The sequence below is a fragment of the Artibeus jamaicensis genome, unplaced genomic scaffold (genome assembly GCF_021234435.1).
Source record: "Artibeus jamaicensis isolate MK-2021 breed Jamaican fruit bat unplaced genomic scaffold, CSHL_Jam_final contig_387, whole genome shotgun sequence".
NCBI lineage: Eukaryota > Metazoa > Chordata > Mammalia > Chiroptera > Phyllostomidae > Artibeus > Artibeus jamaicensis.
The window spans coordinates 8,904,487-8,919,917 of record NW_026521812.1 but is presented as its reverse complement, the minus strand read 5'-3'; the positions used below and the strand labels follow the sequence as shown (position 1 = coordinate 8,919,917).

Sequence of the window (15,431 nt, the reverse complement as noted above, 5' to 3'; positions counted from 1 at the left end):
GTTCATTTCCCTGAAATTGTTCACCAAATTGCTCTTTTACATCCCTTTTGCAATCTCATCCCATCCAAGTCTCCCCGGTGAGAATGGCCTCCTCTGGGGTCCTTTTCAAAGGGAACCTCCCACAGTCTTCAAACCTCAGATTTTACGTGCAGATTCAGGATCTGAGGTATTCAGTGAGAAGGAAAGGGAAGCTGACTGTGACCAGCACAGAAACATAAAGTAGCTTCTCTTCTGGATAAGAATGATTGACATTGCCCTGTTATCTGTACCTTTTCTGGTTCACAGTGATAAACCCAGTCATTTACAACTGGACATTATGCAACAGATAAAGGAGGAGAGTGTGTTCATGCTTTGTGGGTATGTATGTGATGAATAGAAAGAGAAATATTCAAATAGGAATTCTTTCAAATAAGCCAAAAATCATAATCTTAATGGGATTATCGTGGTTGTTGTCTTCCCCATAATATAAAACCTAAAGAAAACTATTTCCTACCCTCCAAATTCCAATACAGGCTTGCAAAGTAATAAATGATACTCAATTAAAGAATCAGCATGGAAAGGCCAGTCTCTCAGATTCTAATTTTTAGCACCTTGACAAGAATCCATATTTTATGTTCCTTTCCTTTTGCATCCAGGGCACTTCAGTCCCTAGTCCTCCCTTTTGGGGTGTGTGACAGCTACACCATTACAGACCTCAGAGGCACAAAACAATCTGAAACACTGCAAACTTGCAAACCAGGGTGGACACGGGCAATGACCTTTTTTCTCCTGTCATTTATCAACACATAAATTGAAGGCAATCCAGTAATAGGGGTTACAAATGGATGAAGAAGAGAGAGGAATGCTAATCTTACTGCTTTCCCCCAGGGCTTTAGCTATTTTCTAAACCTAAATTATTTAAGCACAATAATGAACAAGGTGTGTATGAATCAGAGACTTTTTCAAAGTGACCTCTCCTTAGTTCGGGGCTGTGTAAACCGGTGAGGCCACACAGCGTAGTCCTGCAGACATCCCGTTACAATACACAGGGCAGTCTGCATTATAATCGCTTTGGAGGCTTGTGACTTTTAACTAAACACTTCAGCAACTACTGGAAGCTCCTCGACTTGTGTTACTAGAGAAAGGAGCTGGGAAGCTTACCATTGACTAATAACAGCCAGAAGTGCTGGCCTTTGGTTTCCCGCCCCTGGGTGGACCAGAGAATCTTATTTTTCACTGCCATGGGGCCCCTACCAGCACGGAAGGAAGTAGTAGACCCTCCTCTCCACCCTCAAGACCGGAAAAGTCTTTCCCAATGTCATTCCAAGTCCCCCAGATCAGAAACCAAATTGCACAACATCTCAAGATGGGGAGACGAAGGGTGAGGGCGCAGAGGGAGGGTAAGTTACTAGGAAGGAACTGCCTGAGGGGAGGAGGAATCTTCCAGGGCCGCGGCCAGGCTCAGTCTGGAAGAAAGCCGTAGTATAATTGAATTTCCAAAGAGATGGTCCTGAGCGCACACACTTCTGGGTCCTACCCCTTCGGGCAGGTAGCCCGTGGCCAGGCTGACCGCTCCCGAACACTGAGCTTCCTCGGGACCACCCGCCCTACGCCTAACTGCAGCTACTTTTATTGAAAGAAAGGGAGAAAAGCAACAGAGGAAAGGCTAAAAAAGAGGGAAAAAATCCGGGAAGTTGTCAGCAGCGAGAAACCCTCCAGCAATCTGCCAAGCACTCAAGGGGCAAGCTGCCCAGAGTCCAGTCGTCTTGCGCCGGCGCTGGGGGTGCAGGCGCAGGGATGCAGAGCTCTGGGCAGGCGAGAGCAGGGTGCACCCATTTGGAGACTGTGGAGACCAGCGAGACTCCGGAGTAGGGCGCCCGGGTCTCGCGCCCGCCGCGAGCGCCCACCTCTCTCGGCAAAAGCTGTCCTTTGGAAAGCTCTGTTCTACTCCCAGAGCCTCCTCAGCTCCCCCCCGCTTCTGTCCTCCCGCCTTCTCTGCAGCGTCCAGAGATGCTCCGCCGCAGACCCGGGACCCCTTAGGCGCCTCTTCCCGTCCCTCTGCCAAATCGCAACGCCTGTACTTTTCCAGCTCCCTCTTTCCCTCTTGAAATTGAAAGTTATTGAGGTCGCTCAGGGTTGTTGCTCCAGCAGTTTCCTTCTCCGCCCCCGAGCTCCCCCCGCCCCCCGCAGCCATACCCCCTCCCCCTCCCTCGCCCCGTTTTTCCCTCCCTCTCTCCCTCCCTCCTCCCCTCTGGGGTTCTCCTGGCAGCCCAGCCCTACTGGAGCGGCTCCTGCTCGCGGAAGGCAGAAGCAGCTCGGGGTCTCTCCACCGCCCCTTGGCCATGGCCGCGGTGCCGACGGCGCCCGCTCCTCTGCGCTCCGGGGGCCTCCGCCGCTGCTGCCGCCGCAGCAGCCGAAACCTCTGAGCCCCAGGGGTCGCCGCCACCAGCCCGCCCGCCCGCACGGATCCCGCCCGCGGCCGCCGCCGCCGCGCACCATGCTACCTGCGGCCGCCCCGGCGAGGCCGCGCGCTGCTCCCGGAACCCTCGCTCGCGGCGTTGACAGCCACCCCTGCGGAGCCGCCGCAGTTCAGGGCTCGGACCATTTGAAAGTACAATAGTTGGTTTCCCTGTCCACCCGACCCGCTTCGTTTGCCATCCCAGCACGCCCATCGGATCTGAGTGGAGAAGTTGTCCGCTGCTTGGGTTGTCTTGCTTTCTCTCTACACGCCTAACACCTACATATATTTCTAAAACATTCGATATAATTAACAATCAAAAGAAAAAAGGAGAAAAGGAAGGGAAACATTACTGGGTTACTATGCACTTGCGACTGATTTCTTGGTTTTTTATCATTTTGAACTTTATGGAATACATCGGCAGCCAAAACGCCTCCCGGGGAAGGCGCCAGCGAAGAAGTAAGTGCAGGGGGTTTTTACGCGTTTGTTCCCTTCGGCCCCGTTCACCTGTCGGGTCGCTTTGCCTGTGCGGAGTCGGCTCCCAGCACGGCGGTCCCCCCGCCCTGCACCCCACGCCTCCGAAGGGGGTAACAGTTTAGGCTCCGGCACTGACGGTGTCTCCCACGTCTTCCTCTCCACATCCCTCTGTTATCCCGCAAACACGCGGGTGCGAGTCTGGCGGACCGGGCGCTCGTGTGTCTCCCGCCCCCTTATAACTTCGCAGAAAAGGTTCGCAGGTTCGCAGAAAAGTTTGGTCTTTCGTTTGACTAGCTATAGGGATTGGTGCTTTTCTTTCGAGACTCGGACACGGGCCTCGAATCCCAGGGATGCCTCTGACCACTGAGGAGAAGCCAGTGGAAGCGCGCTCGCATGGCGCCCGCTCACCTTTGGTCTCAGACTCGCGTGGAAAAGCCTGGCTGGGACCTTCTGGGGCGATCGGCTGCTAAAAGCCCGCAGGGCAGCCAGGGAATGAGCCTGCGAACGCCTGCGCGGCCGTTTCCCCTCTCCACGCGCGAGTGGAGCAGGAGGCTCGAGAGGCACTCAGGGCGCGCGTGTCTGTGTCCTTCTGAGCTGCTCGCCGTCCCAGTGTCCGGACTGTGGGGACCTCAGAACCCGCCCCTGAGAGCTCAGTTCACAGTTACACCCTTGCCTGTCAAGCGTGAGCGCGTTTACCTTCTCAGGTTCTTTCAAGGGGGTCCCCTTGGGCAGACAAAAATCGAGAGTGGGTTTCCCCCTAAAGGCTGAAGCTCGCCTCCTGCCTGTCTCTTCCTCCGACTTCTGTTACTTGGAAGATTGGCTTGTGAAGCCTATTAAAACAGTGCCCTGGCCGCAATTGTCAGTGGGCGCCCCCAGAGCGCCCGCAGTCCTTGCTCGTCTACGTGAAAGGTAGCGTGTCCCTGAGACGAGGGGACGGACGTGAGAATGTCACCTCTCTCGGCTCCAGGTTAGCCCGCCGCGCGGGCCGCCCTCCTGTCTGTGCCGGTCCCCGCAGTCCCTTTGCAAATAAGCGGAGGTGGGGGCGACCCTAGTTTTAGTGTCAGGGGCGTTGCTGGGGAGACGGAGGGAGAAACCTTCCGCCCCGAGCTCTTGGGGCGCAGAGCGCGACGCTGTCTCCTTTGCCCTTCAGGTCTCCTGGGCCGCAGAGCAAAGACCTGTGGCGGTGCTGAATTCCGCGCGACAAGCCCTCCCTGCCACTCGGGACAGGCGCTGGTGTCGCGCGGAGGACGCGGCACAGGCTGGTGTGAGATGGGGATTTAGTAAACGCTTCTTCGCCCCAGTTTGTCTCTGCCCTACCCCTGGACCGAGGGTCCCCTGAAAGCTGCCTTTGTGTCACTCGCCTCCGGCAGACAAGGTTTGATTCACCTGAAAATTGCCTTTTATAAACGTGGCGGGGCCAGAGCGCCAGGAGCTGAGGGCCAGCATCGCCGCCTCCCGGATCGCGTGGCAGGGGGCAGGGGGACTAAGCTAAACATGCCAGGGCATCCCACTTAGTATTCTTGGCCTCTGAATGGTTTATATTCTTCGTAAATCCACCAACCACCTTTCACTCAAGCCTTGCACTCACGCCTGGCGGCCCCCCGCCTCTTCTCTCGTGGGGTCCAGCCGTGCAATTGAGTCACGGGTCCGTGGGGAGCGGGATGTCGGGCGCAGCACAGCCTCCCGTTTGCCGTCACTCTTCCGGCCCCTGGCCCACCCGGCGCCCATATTCCATTCCCTCCTGCACCCCACTGAGGACCCTAAGGACAGGACTGGAAGCCACTCAATTGCTGGGGCGGAACAGGGACCTGAGTGTTAGTGTTTTCAGTGTCTCCGATTGAACTTTTGGGGCCCCCGTGTCTGAAGGAAGACACAGGAAAGAAAGCTGGCCATCCATTCATCCCCACCCCCTCAGCGAGGACAATGACCTGGGAAGCTGTCCTGTGAAGCTGCCCCAAGGCCACGGGCAGCTGTGGGATAGTGCACCCCTAGGCTGGGACCACAGAGGAATTGCGGAGTCGAAAGGAGAACTGCTTTTCGACCTGCCTAAATGGTCTCAAGGCCAAGTCAAAGGCGCTCCCTGGTTATGCAGCGGGAATAAGAAAGGGAGTAGGTGGAACTGGTCGAAATTCCAATTATTCTGCGGGAGTGGGGCTGTGAGAGAGCTCGAGTGGCTGGGGATGCTCCCTGCTCCTCCGCACTGGAGTCTGCCCCTGCGGCTGGGTTTGCTGGAACAATCCTGGGAGAGGGGCGACCCCTTGCGTCCTCCGAGGGGACACACCAGATTCTCTCGGCAGGTGCAGGAGGGTTTTTTGGAGAATGGGGAAGGGGTGGAGGGTAAGGAGAGAGCTGTGCTGAATGTCCAGAAACTCAAGGCCAAACTGCGTGCGCACGTATTCATCTCTTTGGAAATCTCTGAGAGATTCATAAAAAGAGACTTTTTCTCAAATAAGGACTAGAAAAGTTTTTTTAATGAAAAATAAGGGAATAGTCAAAGGTATTTTAGAAAGAAGCAGTCTTACCTGTTTTTTTTTAGAGACAACTAAAGTGAATATTTAACAGTATCTCTTCTAGCCTGTAGTTAAGTAGCTTAACTTTCCTAAACTATTAAAATCTAAACTAATGATCTGAGAAGTAGAAAATGGAAGTGTAAGAACTTAGTGGTCTTTTGAATAGTTTACTAGAAACATGTCTTGCAAATAAAGATATTCACTTGTAGTATTAAATATTGCCAAGCTTAAAGAGCCACCACTAATCCTTAAACAGCAGGTAAAGCCTATCACACATTCCACTGTTTTCCTAAAACAACTGCTAGGCCATTTCTCTATGCTGTTGAAAACTAGTGATCTTGTTTCCTTTTTTTTTTTTTTTTTACAAAAGAAACATTTTAAACAGGGATTTTATACTTTAAAATATAAACTGAGTTATGGGTGGATACATACACAATAACTTTTTCACCTATTCGGATTCATATTCAGTTCCTAGCGATGGCTAAACTAAATTTATTCACGATCAAAATGAAATGCAACCATTATTTAAAAATTCCCAGGCAACAATGTTTTCAGAGGTAAGCCTTAGCTTTAAGTACAAGATGCTATATCAAGAACCTGAAACCTAGCTTTTACCATAATCGAATTCCAACTCAGTCTTCACAACTTGGTACAATCAGCTTCTGAATTCCAGCTAATCTGCTAATAAAGGGAATGATCAAATTTGTCATGATAATAACCACACACCTTACTATTACACCACATTTTCACTCAAATTATTTGTGCCCCTAAAGAGCCATTTGAACTAAAGAGATAGGCTTCAATATTCCCATTTTACAGAAAATGAACCCAAGAAACAGAGGCTAAGTAACCTATAGAAAGCCATACAGCTAGTTAGTGAAACTTGTCTCCAGCTATTTATACTATGTGCTGATTCATGTGCGAGAGAAGCTGCCGGGCGTGTTGAGTAATAAATCCTATGACCTCCAGACAAGTGTTTACTCAATATGTTTGGAGAATACGCTGTCCTGGTTGACTGGAAATTTTTGACATGATATTCATATGTATTATACATTAATGACCAATATTGAAGAGTTAAATACCCAATAATACTAATAGATCCTGTTAAATATATTATTTGGTTGTTCAGAAGAAATGGTAAGGTCACATCGTGCCAGAAGACTATGGTTAGAAACATTGCTTGCCATTATAGGATTCCTTATCTTTGTCGCCACATATTAATTCAGTGTTAATTGTTTATATTTCAGTTAAATGCAAGATTTGAAAAGCCATTGCATGTGTAATAATTACAAAGTATTCATTGACCAAGGTATAAAAATTTTAAATCTTTCCTAAAGATACTTGAAATAAAGGACAAATAATACAAAGGAAATATTTCAATAGCAATGAAATAAAAACTGATTTATCAGAATATACTGCTTATTGCTCATGACATTTTTTCAGATGTTGAGCCATTCTTTGAGATTCTGAGGCACTCTTGGTGTTTACACTCCAATCTTGGAAAATAAGAAGTTAACAACAGGAGGGAAAATCTTTCATTCTGCTATGCATTTTGTAACCACAGTTTTGAATGAAAGTATAGTTTGAATATTGGCTACAATGCATTTTATCACCTGTCTGTGTTTGTTACCAGTCTACCTTGTATTTGAAAGAAACATTGTGTAATAGATAGAGACACGTGTAAAATTTGCTGGAGAAAGTATGTTCGGCAACATATCGGGTGAAATCAAAGCCACATATTCAAAATATTAGACAGTAAGAGCAATATCTAAATATAAGAAAAAGACACTATTGTTAATTCTGATTTAAGCATCATTAGACTATGAGAATTGTTTCTTAAAATACCCGTTCTTATACTATTTTAATTCTTTTATACTTCAATAGAAGGATTTCACCAAGAACATTAAGAATGATAATTTTTAATCCAGGGATATGTTTATTGAGACAGAGAGAGAGAGAGAGAAGGAGCCATCAATATGAAAAACATCGATGTAAGAGAGAAACATCAGTCGGGTTGCCTCCTATAAGCACCCAACCGGGATCAAACTGGCAACCTAGGTATGTACCCTGACCAGGAATCAAACCTGCGACACTTTGGTTTGTGGGATGATGCTCCAACCAACTTAGCTACCAGGCCAGGGCAAGAATGATAATTTTTAAATATTGTCTTTTATTCCCAAGTTATTCTCTGAGAAGTACTTGATAACATAAGTTAGTGAAACTTGTCTCCAAGAGTGTGAAATTGATTTCATGTCATCATTTCAATAGTACTTTAAGCATGAAATATGAACAGTCTTTCAACTTGTAAGTAGATAAGTTTTGCTAAGTCATTTCTCCATTAACTATTTTCCTGACATCTAATAGTCTAAAAATTAAGTCCTCGGAAAGCTATGAATGGAAATTACAACATGTAGTTAAATTTGATATTCAAGTAATTTCGGGGAGACCCTTGCCACACTACTATAAAATAAATGTATTAGTCATCTGATCATTTTAGACTATTTGAATCTGAACAAAGAGCTTCAGATTTCTACTAAAGGTCTAAAATATTTTAAAATTAAATGGTTAATCTTTTTAATGGAATAGTTTCCAATTCTGTGTAATGCTGATAGAATACCACATTGAGTTGTCTGACTGCATATAGGGTTAAAACCAAATGATGTCTCTGCAGTTATTAGAACGATCAAAAAATATGACTATTCTACCCATAGTGACTTACTCAGTCATCTTTCCCCTCCTTACCTGTATCCAAATGTTTCACTTTGGATATTGCGTTAGCCTTTTCCCACTTCCTTACTATTTACTCCCCTAACCCCCACCCCAAAATCCTTTTCCAAGCAGTGAATTCTTGAAATGCCATCAGACTGGGGATTGTGTTTCATGAAATGTAAGAACCAACTTTGGTTACCGTTAGGAAAACATCACTCAGTTTTGAGAGCATGGTAAGGATCATGCAAGACAGTGTGTTGAAACTATGTTTTACTTGGTTGGGACTATTTCTTCTCCGAACAATGCATTGTACACTGACATTCTTTTGAGAACGATCATTTGAAAAAAGTGTTGAATCATAAATTACATAGATTTTGGGGTGCTTACTTTGATTTGAGGAATAATGTGGGATTGTAAAATTTTCTTCTTAAGTTATAAAATGATTAGAGTGTCTTAAAATTTACCATCTGATGAACAACTTAGTAAATTTGAAATACTTTGCAACTATCCCTTAACAAAATTATATAAAGTAACACATATACATCTGCAGAAGACGATGACTGTTTTTCTAGTATTCAATTCTGCCCATCGGATCTCTCCGTGAAGGAATATTACTAGCGTTCTGATCAAGGTAACTCATCCAGCAACTGTGGCAGTGCTGAGAATGTTTACCATCCAGTGCCACTGAGTGCGAAGTGAAATCCCATGTTCTGCTCCCAAGGTGTTTCGACGACATGAAACTTTTAGGCAAATCACCCGAATCCTTTTTATATATGAAAAGTTTGAATGATTTAAAAAATTGATTTCTAAAAGCATGGTTACAGGTGCCTCTTACCAGTTAAGAGTATTCCTGCCTTAGGTATAATCTTGGCAAGGGACTTAGTTACCATCTGCTGTCACTGAAATTCTTCTGGAAGTTTTTCAGAGAAAACTGGTACTGAAGGATATGAATGCCCAGTTAAATATGTATTTTATAACTTTTAACTGTTTTTATGTCTCATGCAAGAATCAGATCCACTATTCAAAACTCTGCCTTATTAAGGTTCTATATGGCCTTCAAGGATTTGACGACTTGCATCATAAGCTCATGTATAGACTGACTGAGACCTGAGCAGCCATTGGGGGAGAATCCCCAGTGTATGTCGAGAAAAGTACACTAAGTAGAAGACCTCTAGATCCGGCACTGCTACTAATGCCTGGATAACCCAGTCAAGTCCCTTTAGCACACTAGGTGCAGGTCCTTATCTGTGAAATGAGATGGTTGGTTAAAATGTTACATGCAAGTGATTCCTATAGCCTCTTCAACTTTTAGTCTTTTGTTATGCGGATATAAGTCATGACTACGGAGCTAAACAGTCCTTCTGAACTTGGCAACCCTCCTATAATAAATAAGTATTATTATAAGTAAACTCATCAAATAAAAAGTAGTTAATAGGTAACTTATCAAAGTACACACTGAATTAATTATATTCCCCATCCGTCCCAATTTCTAGTGCCTGAAAACTTTAGCCCCGTAGCCATCCCATCAGTCAGTGTACTCAGTCTTTTGCAGGGCCGTCTTGTCCTTGGGCCTAGGGTCACAGGTTTGGAACACCAGCTAGAGGGACCCTGCAGAACTCCCCTGCTGTGACAGGTTTCCAGAAGTGGCCTGTGCTAGGAGGAAAGTGGCAATTGCAATGGCCCAGGTTTCCGGTAATAAGGCCCCGTGCTACAATAATTACTGATTAAGCAAGAGAGCGCTTACGGCACATAATCTGTGTGAACATATCCATTGGTCTTGGCAACAAATTGGATACTAAGTGAAACGAGGAAGAGTGCCATATTTGGTGCCAAACTTTGGAGTATAAAGACGCAGGTCTAGGTGAATGGAAGAATGATAGTGATAAATGTAAAGATGGGAAGGAAGAAGAAGCATATTTGGTAAGAAATTTGTTTTTCTTTTCCATTAACTTTACTTGGAGGATCAGCAGGGTACTTAATAACTCCAAATCAAAGTTTCAGAAAGTGTCAGGGAGTGAAGATCAGTATTTTCAAGTCACTCACATAAAGGGGGTAGAGTTGAATATATGATACAAAATCCAGTGGTGCCTTGTTCGTGACTCAAAGTGCTTGCAGTGATGATGCTGAAATGAACCCTTACTGGTAGCATCAAAATAAGATTAACTACTTTAAGTTGCTTTGTCTGTTTTAAAGAGTCTAACATAATTTTTCAACTGTGGTTTCTCATTTTTATGTACGGTACTCTCTGTATTATATGAGAATGGTCACTGACATTGTGAGATGTGATTTTAACTTGCCAAATCTTTGGAATTACCTGTTGGACTACATTACTTTGCCACAGATCATAGGAAACGTGAAAAACATTATGGTAAAGAAAGATAAGTTTTCTTAAGATGTAAACATGATTTTTTATATCATTCCATTTAAATCTAGCACCTACTTAGATCAGTGGCATTCTACTTTCAAGATCGTTTCTCCACAAAGTGTGCTCCCTTAAAATAAGAGAATTTCAAGATCAGATGAAACTGGAAGGAGTCCAGCTCGTCTTTACAGTGCATGGATTACCCTGCACCATCCCCAAGGAGTAATTGTCCAGCCCTAGTAACAACTCCCCATCCCCTTCCCCTCCCATTCCTTTTGAACCTTCTGCATCAGAAGCAGGTTCTATTTTCTAGGGTGTCTATCCTCCTAGTTCACTTCTGAGACCTTGGCATAAGCATGGGATTGGATTTAGTTACCTTAAAATGTATTTCTAAAATGAATACACAATAATGCAGCGCACCGTATTCACTCCCAGAAATTGTCCTCAGAAAACTAGCTGGTAAGCATATTTATAATTATACCCCAATACAAAGCACATTCCTGGGAGTAAGTGGTAAAGCAGCCCCCATTTTATAACCACATGATACAAACCACCACCACACAATATAAAATAACAGAATTTGTGAGATGCTTATTTTAGAACACTGTTTTCTTAACATATGCTTGATAAGTTGGTAACAAAACCAGCAGCTAGTTCTCATGATTATGTTCTCTCGTACAAAGGGAACTCACAGATGTGAACAGTCATCCCGACAGAGGCTGTCATGTAAGGAGAGGACTTGCAGTCACGTTTTGCTACTAGGAAAGAGGCAACATGTGCCACAGCGTGTACAAGCTGCAAGGCAAACTATAGCGTCCTAGTTCTCAGAGCTGCTGCTGTCTTTATATACATTTGTCTTAATATGTATTTGTCTTTACTGTTTGAAGTGAGTGTTGTGATAATGGTTATTATTTAAATAGCTGCTTGGCTTTAACCCTCTGTGAGTGCCAGACCCTGTACTCAAAGTGTCTGCAAATATTATCTCAGGTAGTTCTCACACTGACCCTGTAAGTTAGGTGTGGATAGTCCCGTATTATATTAGTTGCTTCAGATCAGTCAGTGAAGATGTGGTGGAACTTGAACCCAGGTCTGACTCCAAGGCCCATGTCTTCCCTTGGTTCCTTCTTGTCACCTCAGTTGTTGGGATGGGGGTCGAAGGCAATCGTGGAAACATCTTCCCGAAGCCCACCCTCCTCCTTTCCCCCCTTACCCTCTCTTTGTGCATTATTCCTTCCTCCCCATTTGACTAACCACAAGTCTCTTTCAAACATTTACTATAGAGGCTGCTTTTGGTATTCTGCTATTCTCTCCCACACCTCTTTTCTGTACTCTTTTTGTCTTTCTTTTTTAAGCCTGTCCTGTTGATTGATGGTTTTATAAACATAAAGTGGCTGATATTTTTAATTGGAAAAAATAAAATAGCACAGTTTATATGAAATGCTCTAAGATTTTTCTTCCCACTTACGGTGTACATGTCCAAGAGAAGATTAACTTAGGCATGAGGATGTGGGCGAAGTCTATAATTTTGCAGTTAAATATCAAAATCTTTCTATGTAATTTACAACCACAATAGATATTTCACTGGCTAGTTTTTGTTATCCAGAAAAGTTATCTTTATGGTGCTTCATAAAAATCTGTTATTTATATTACTTTTACCATGAGCATTAACAGTGACCTCCACTCCAAATTCTTGTTTTATGAGCCTTTGTACAGCGATTTTCAACCCTGATTTCAAATTAAAATCACTTGGGGATCTTTTTTTAAAAGGCAAACCAATGCTAGAATCTACCCTCAACCAAGAGAAACAATTGCCGGCGCTGGGGCCTGGATATCTGTATTTTCCAAAGTAGTTCTGGTGACTCCAACGTGCAGCCAGGGCTGAGAACGACGGCTGGATCCTCAATTCGAGAATAACTATTACTGCGGGGCAGTCGTTGAAAACAGTGCCAGTTCATGGCGGTCAAATAGAGGAAACAGACTTCTGCGGCCTGTGATAAGAGACGAGATGTTAGATCATTTGAACGGGTAGTTTAAAATAGAAAGCAGCTCGGTAGTCCCATATCGTTTATCAGTTGAGCATAGTTAAATTTGTGACGCTGACTAGTGCAGGCGAGAAGACCAAGCTGGTAGAGACTCGTCTTCGGCCAAAGAGTCTAAGAAAAGCGAGCGAAGGGCCCCCGTGAGACAGTGAGTCGTAGAGACGGGCTTGGGCTTCGCAGAGTAACACACGCTGCTGCGGGGGGCGGTGTGATGCGGCCGAGCTTGCCCTCTTGTCGACTCTACCCCACCGATGAGTGAGGCAGTAAAGCGGGTGGGAGATAGGGGGTCAGCTATACCCAAAAGCTTTTCAAAGCTACTTGATAATAAGCAAATGTCTTTATGTCTTAGCTGAAAACTGGGTCCTCTTTGTTTTTAGAGAAAACGTAATGGTTAGAAAATTCCTAAGAAGAAATGAACATTTCTTTATAGTTTCTACAATTCCTGACCAGCTTTAGATTGACTACTGGCAATCAGTAAAACTGCTCTGTAAATAGCATAGTTTTAACGTTATCGTAATGGATTAAGTTTTGTGGTAAATTACTAATTCACGAATTTAGCGTTTTTCGTTTCCCCCTAACATGATCTTCTTTGGGTATCTACCTTCATTAAATCTTGCTTATTATTTTTTTCGTGCCCAGGAAGGATTTTCAGTCCTTGTCATAAACCAGGGAAGGCCCTGTGTATACTGAAGTGGAAGTGTGGGCTTCCTGTCAGACTCGATTTTGCTTGTTAAGGTGGCTTCTTGGGAGAATTTGGGTTCTAGTGAGTCACTAGGCCAAATCCCAATGGCCGCAATTGCCAGAAGTAATTAGATTGAGGAAAGCCAGGCTCCTGCGGAGGGGAGTCATCACAGCGCCTGAGCTGTTGCTCCGTGGTCAGGCCTGGTTCCACGTCCCTACGGAAGGGGAACAGTCATGAGTTATGGAGAGCAGAAAGTCCACCAGAAAACAATGCTTCCCACCCGGTTTATTTTTCCCTCAATAGCTTATTCACCCTAAGCAAGCAGGAGATGGAACTGCGCCACTGGTGTTCGTGCACAGTTCCCGTCGCCCTGCTCATACAGACCCCTCGTCTGCCGGCGTGGGTACAAACACACAGGCAGAACTCCTGCTGCCGTCATTCCACGTTCTGCCCGCCTCTCCGGAGCAGATGAAAAGAACCCAAGGAATGTGGTCTACGTCTTTGTAACAGAGGCGCCAGATTAGGAGGGAAAGGGAAGGGAAGGGACTCTTGTAAACATCCCAAGGTCAATTTACACACACTGTTACTAACGTAACCCTTGGAAATAAGAATGTGGTAGTACAGTACACCCATCAGGGCTGGAGTTTTAAAATCTCTGGAGCTAGCAAGAAGCCAAGAGCACACTTAGGATTTCTTGTGCTGAAAAGGGCACCAGGTTGAAACGTGGTGCTATCTCTGGCCAGGTAGAAATTACCAACAACTAAGTGGTGCTCTAATTTTGAACTTGTAATATGGTAAAAATCATAAGGGTGTTAAATCTTTCTATAGGCAAATGTTCAACTGGCATGAATATATGTAATAAATAACCTAAGTGAAAGTTCGCCTTTGAAACGATTGGCATTACTTTCATATCAAAAAAAGATGCTCTCTCCCTTCCTAGGTCTTTAAGAAGGGGAGACACAGAGCTCCCCCACGGATGATATTTTTCATGCAGGAAGCATCACGCACCTTTACGACTCGGATGACTTCAGTATATTTCCGTACTTTTATGACCTTAGACTCCTAGTCCTCTTTGTTTAAACATGTGGACAGATGATATTGCTTATTTTAAATCCACTGACAGGCAGGCAGATTCACTTTCTGGCCAGCTTTCACTGGCAACTGGCAATCTCTAGGTAATCTTTGGCAAATAAACTCTGACCTTGCACACCATGTACACCAAAGAGTCATAAGGAACCTGCTGCCAATATATTACCAAACTAATTGAAATGCTTGTTTTTCCCTTGGTCTTGAACTTCACCTTGAGATAATCTAATAGAAGAATCCTAATTTTTGGAAACTCAGCAGCAAAACTGTTCCCTGTGTTTACTTGTATGGCTACTTTTCCATGGCATGGAGTTTCCGCCATGAAATCCTAAAGATATAGGCAAATGCTGCTTGGCCACAAACCAAATGAGCACCTACAGAGCAGCTGAATATTTGTTTCTTACAGAATTCAGTTTTGTTTTCCGACTTAGGACCAATTTGTTTATTTAAATCTAAAAGGACCCTCACTACATTTGGTAACAAAAAATGAAGCCAAGAGGTGGTGTCCTCAGCCCCTATGGCCTCAATTCCCCCACTCTTTTCATGCCCTCCTCACAAAGATAACTCTTAGCCCCCTCCACAAAGGCTAATGCAACTTAAAAGATGCAGTTCCTCTTTCCTATACCACATTTCTAAGACACCCATCCAACTCTTCAGTCTGTCCAGAGCTTGATGCAGATCCGAGCTTTTAACACAGATCAGTGGTATCCCCTGGAAGCCGGTGGGCTTGAAGGGAACCATGTGGACGCACTCTGGGCCCTAGCGCGGATGGCAGCACCTGCCCTTCCACCCAACGCAGAGCCCAGGACCCAGCCCTGGTTCACATGCATTTTCAGACTTGTGAACATTACATGCTCATACCTCAGAATTTAATTTCTAAGGGAATAAAGTAGAGTTTCAAGAAGAGGCATTCCGAACCACTTCAGGTTACCGCACTCATTTTCAGCACCCTTGTGGACATCTCACATTGCAGAAATTCATTATGAAGTATTTGCCTCTGAACTTAATATATTACCCACGCTATACATGGAGAGTTTACAGTCGCAGGAAACTTTATGTAATACTTTTTAACCAAACTACCTAAATCACTGGCTGCAGGCAGAAGTGCTATCATTCATCAAATAACACA

General features: G+C 44.8%; 1 protein-coding gene across 1 annotated transcript in view; it reads left to right on the top strand.

Annotated features, from left to right (window-relative positions):
* Window positions 1-2,278: 2,278 nt before the first annotated feature.
* The window catches only part of RSPO3 (R-spondin 3), a 77,134-nt gene continuing 63,981 nt past the window's right edge, over window positions 2,279-15,431 (top strand). Inside the window, exon 1 of the mRNA XM_037139602.2 lies at window positions 2,279-2,896. Within this exon, the coding sequence (XP_036995497.1) occupies window positions 2,800-2,896 (97 nt within the window). The 5' untranslated portion in view covers window positions 2,279-2,799. The remainder of the gene's footprint in view (window positions 2,897-15,431) is intronic.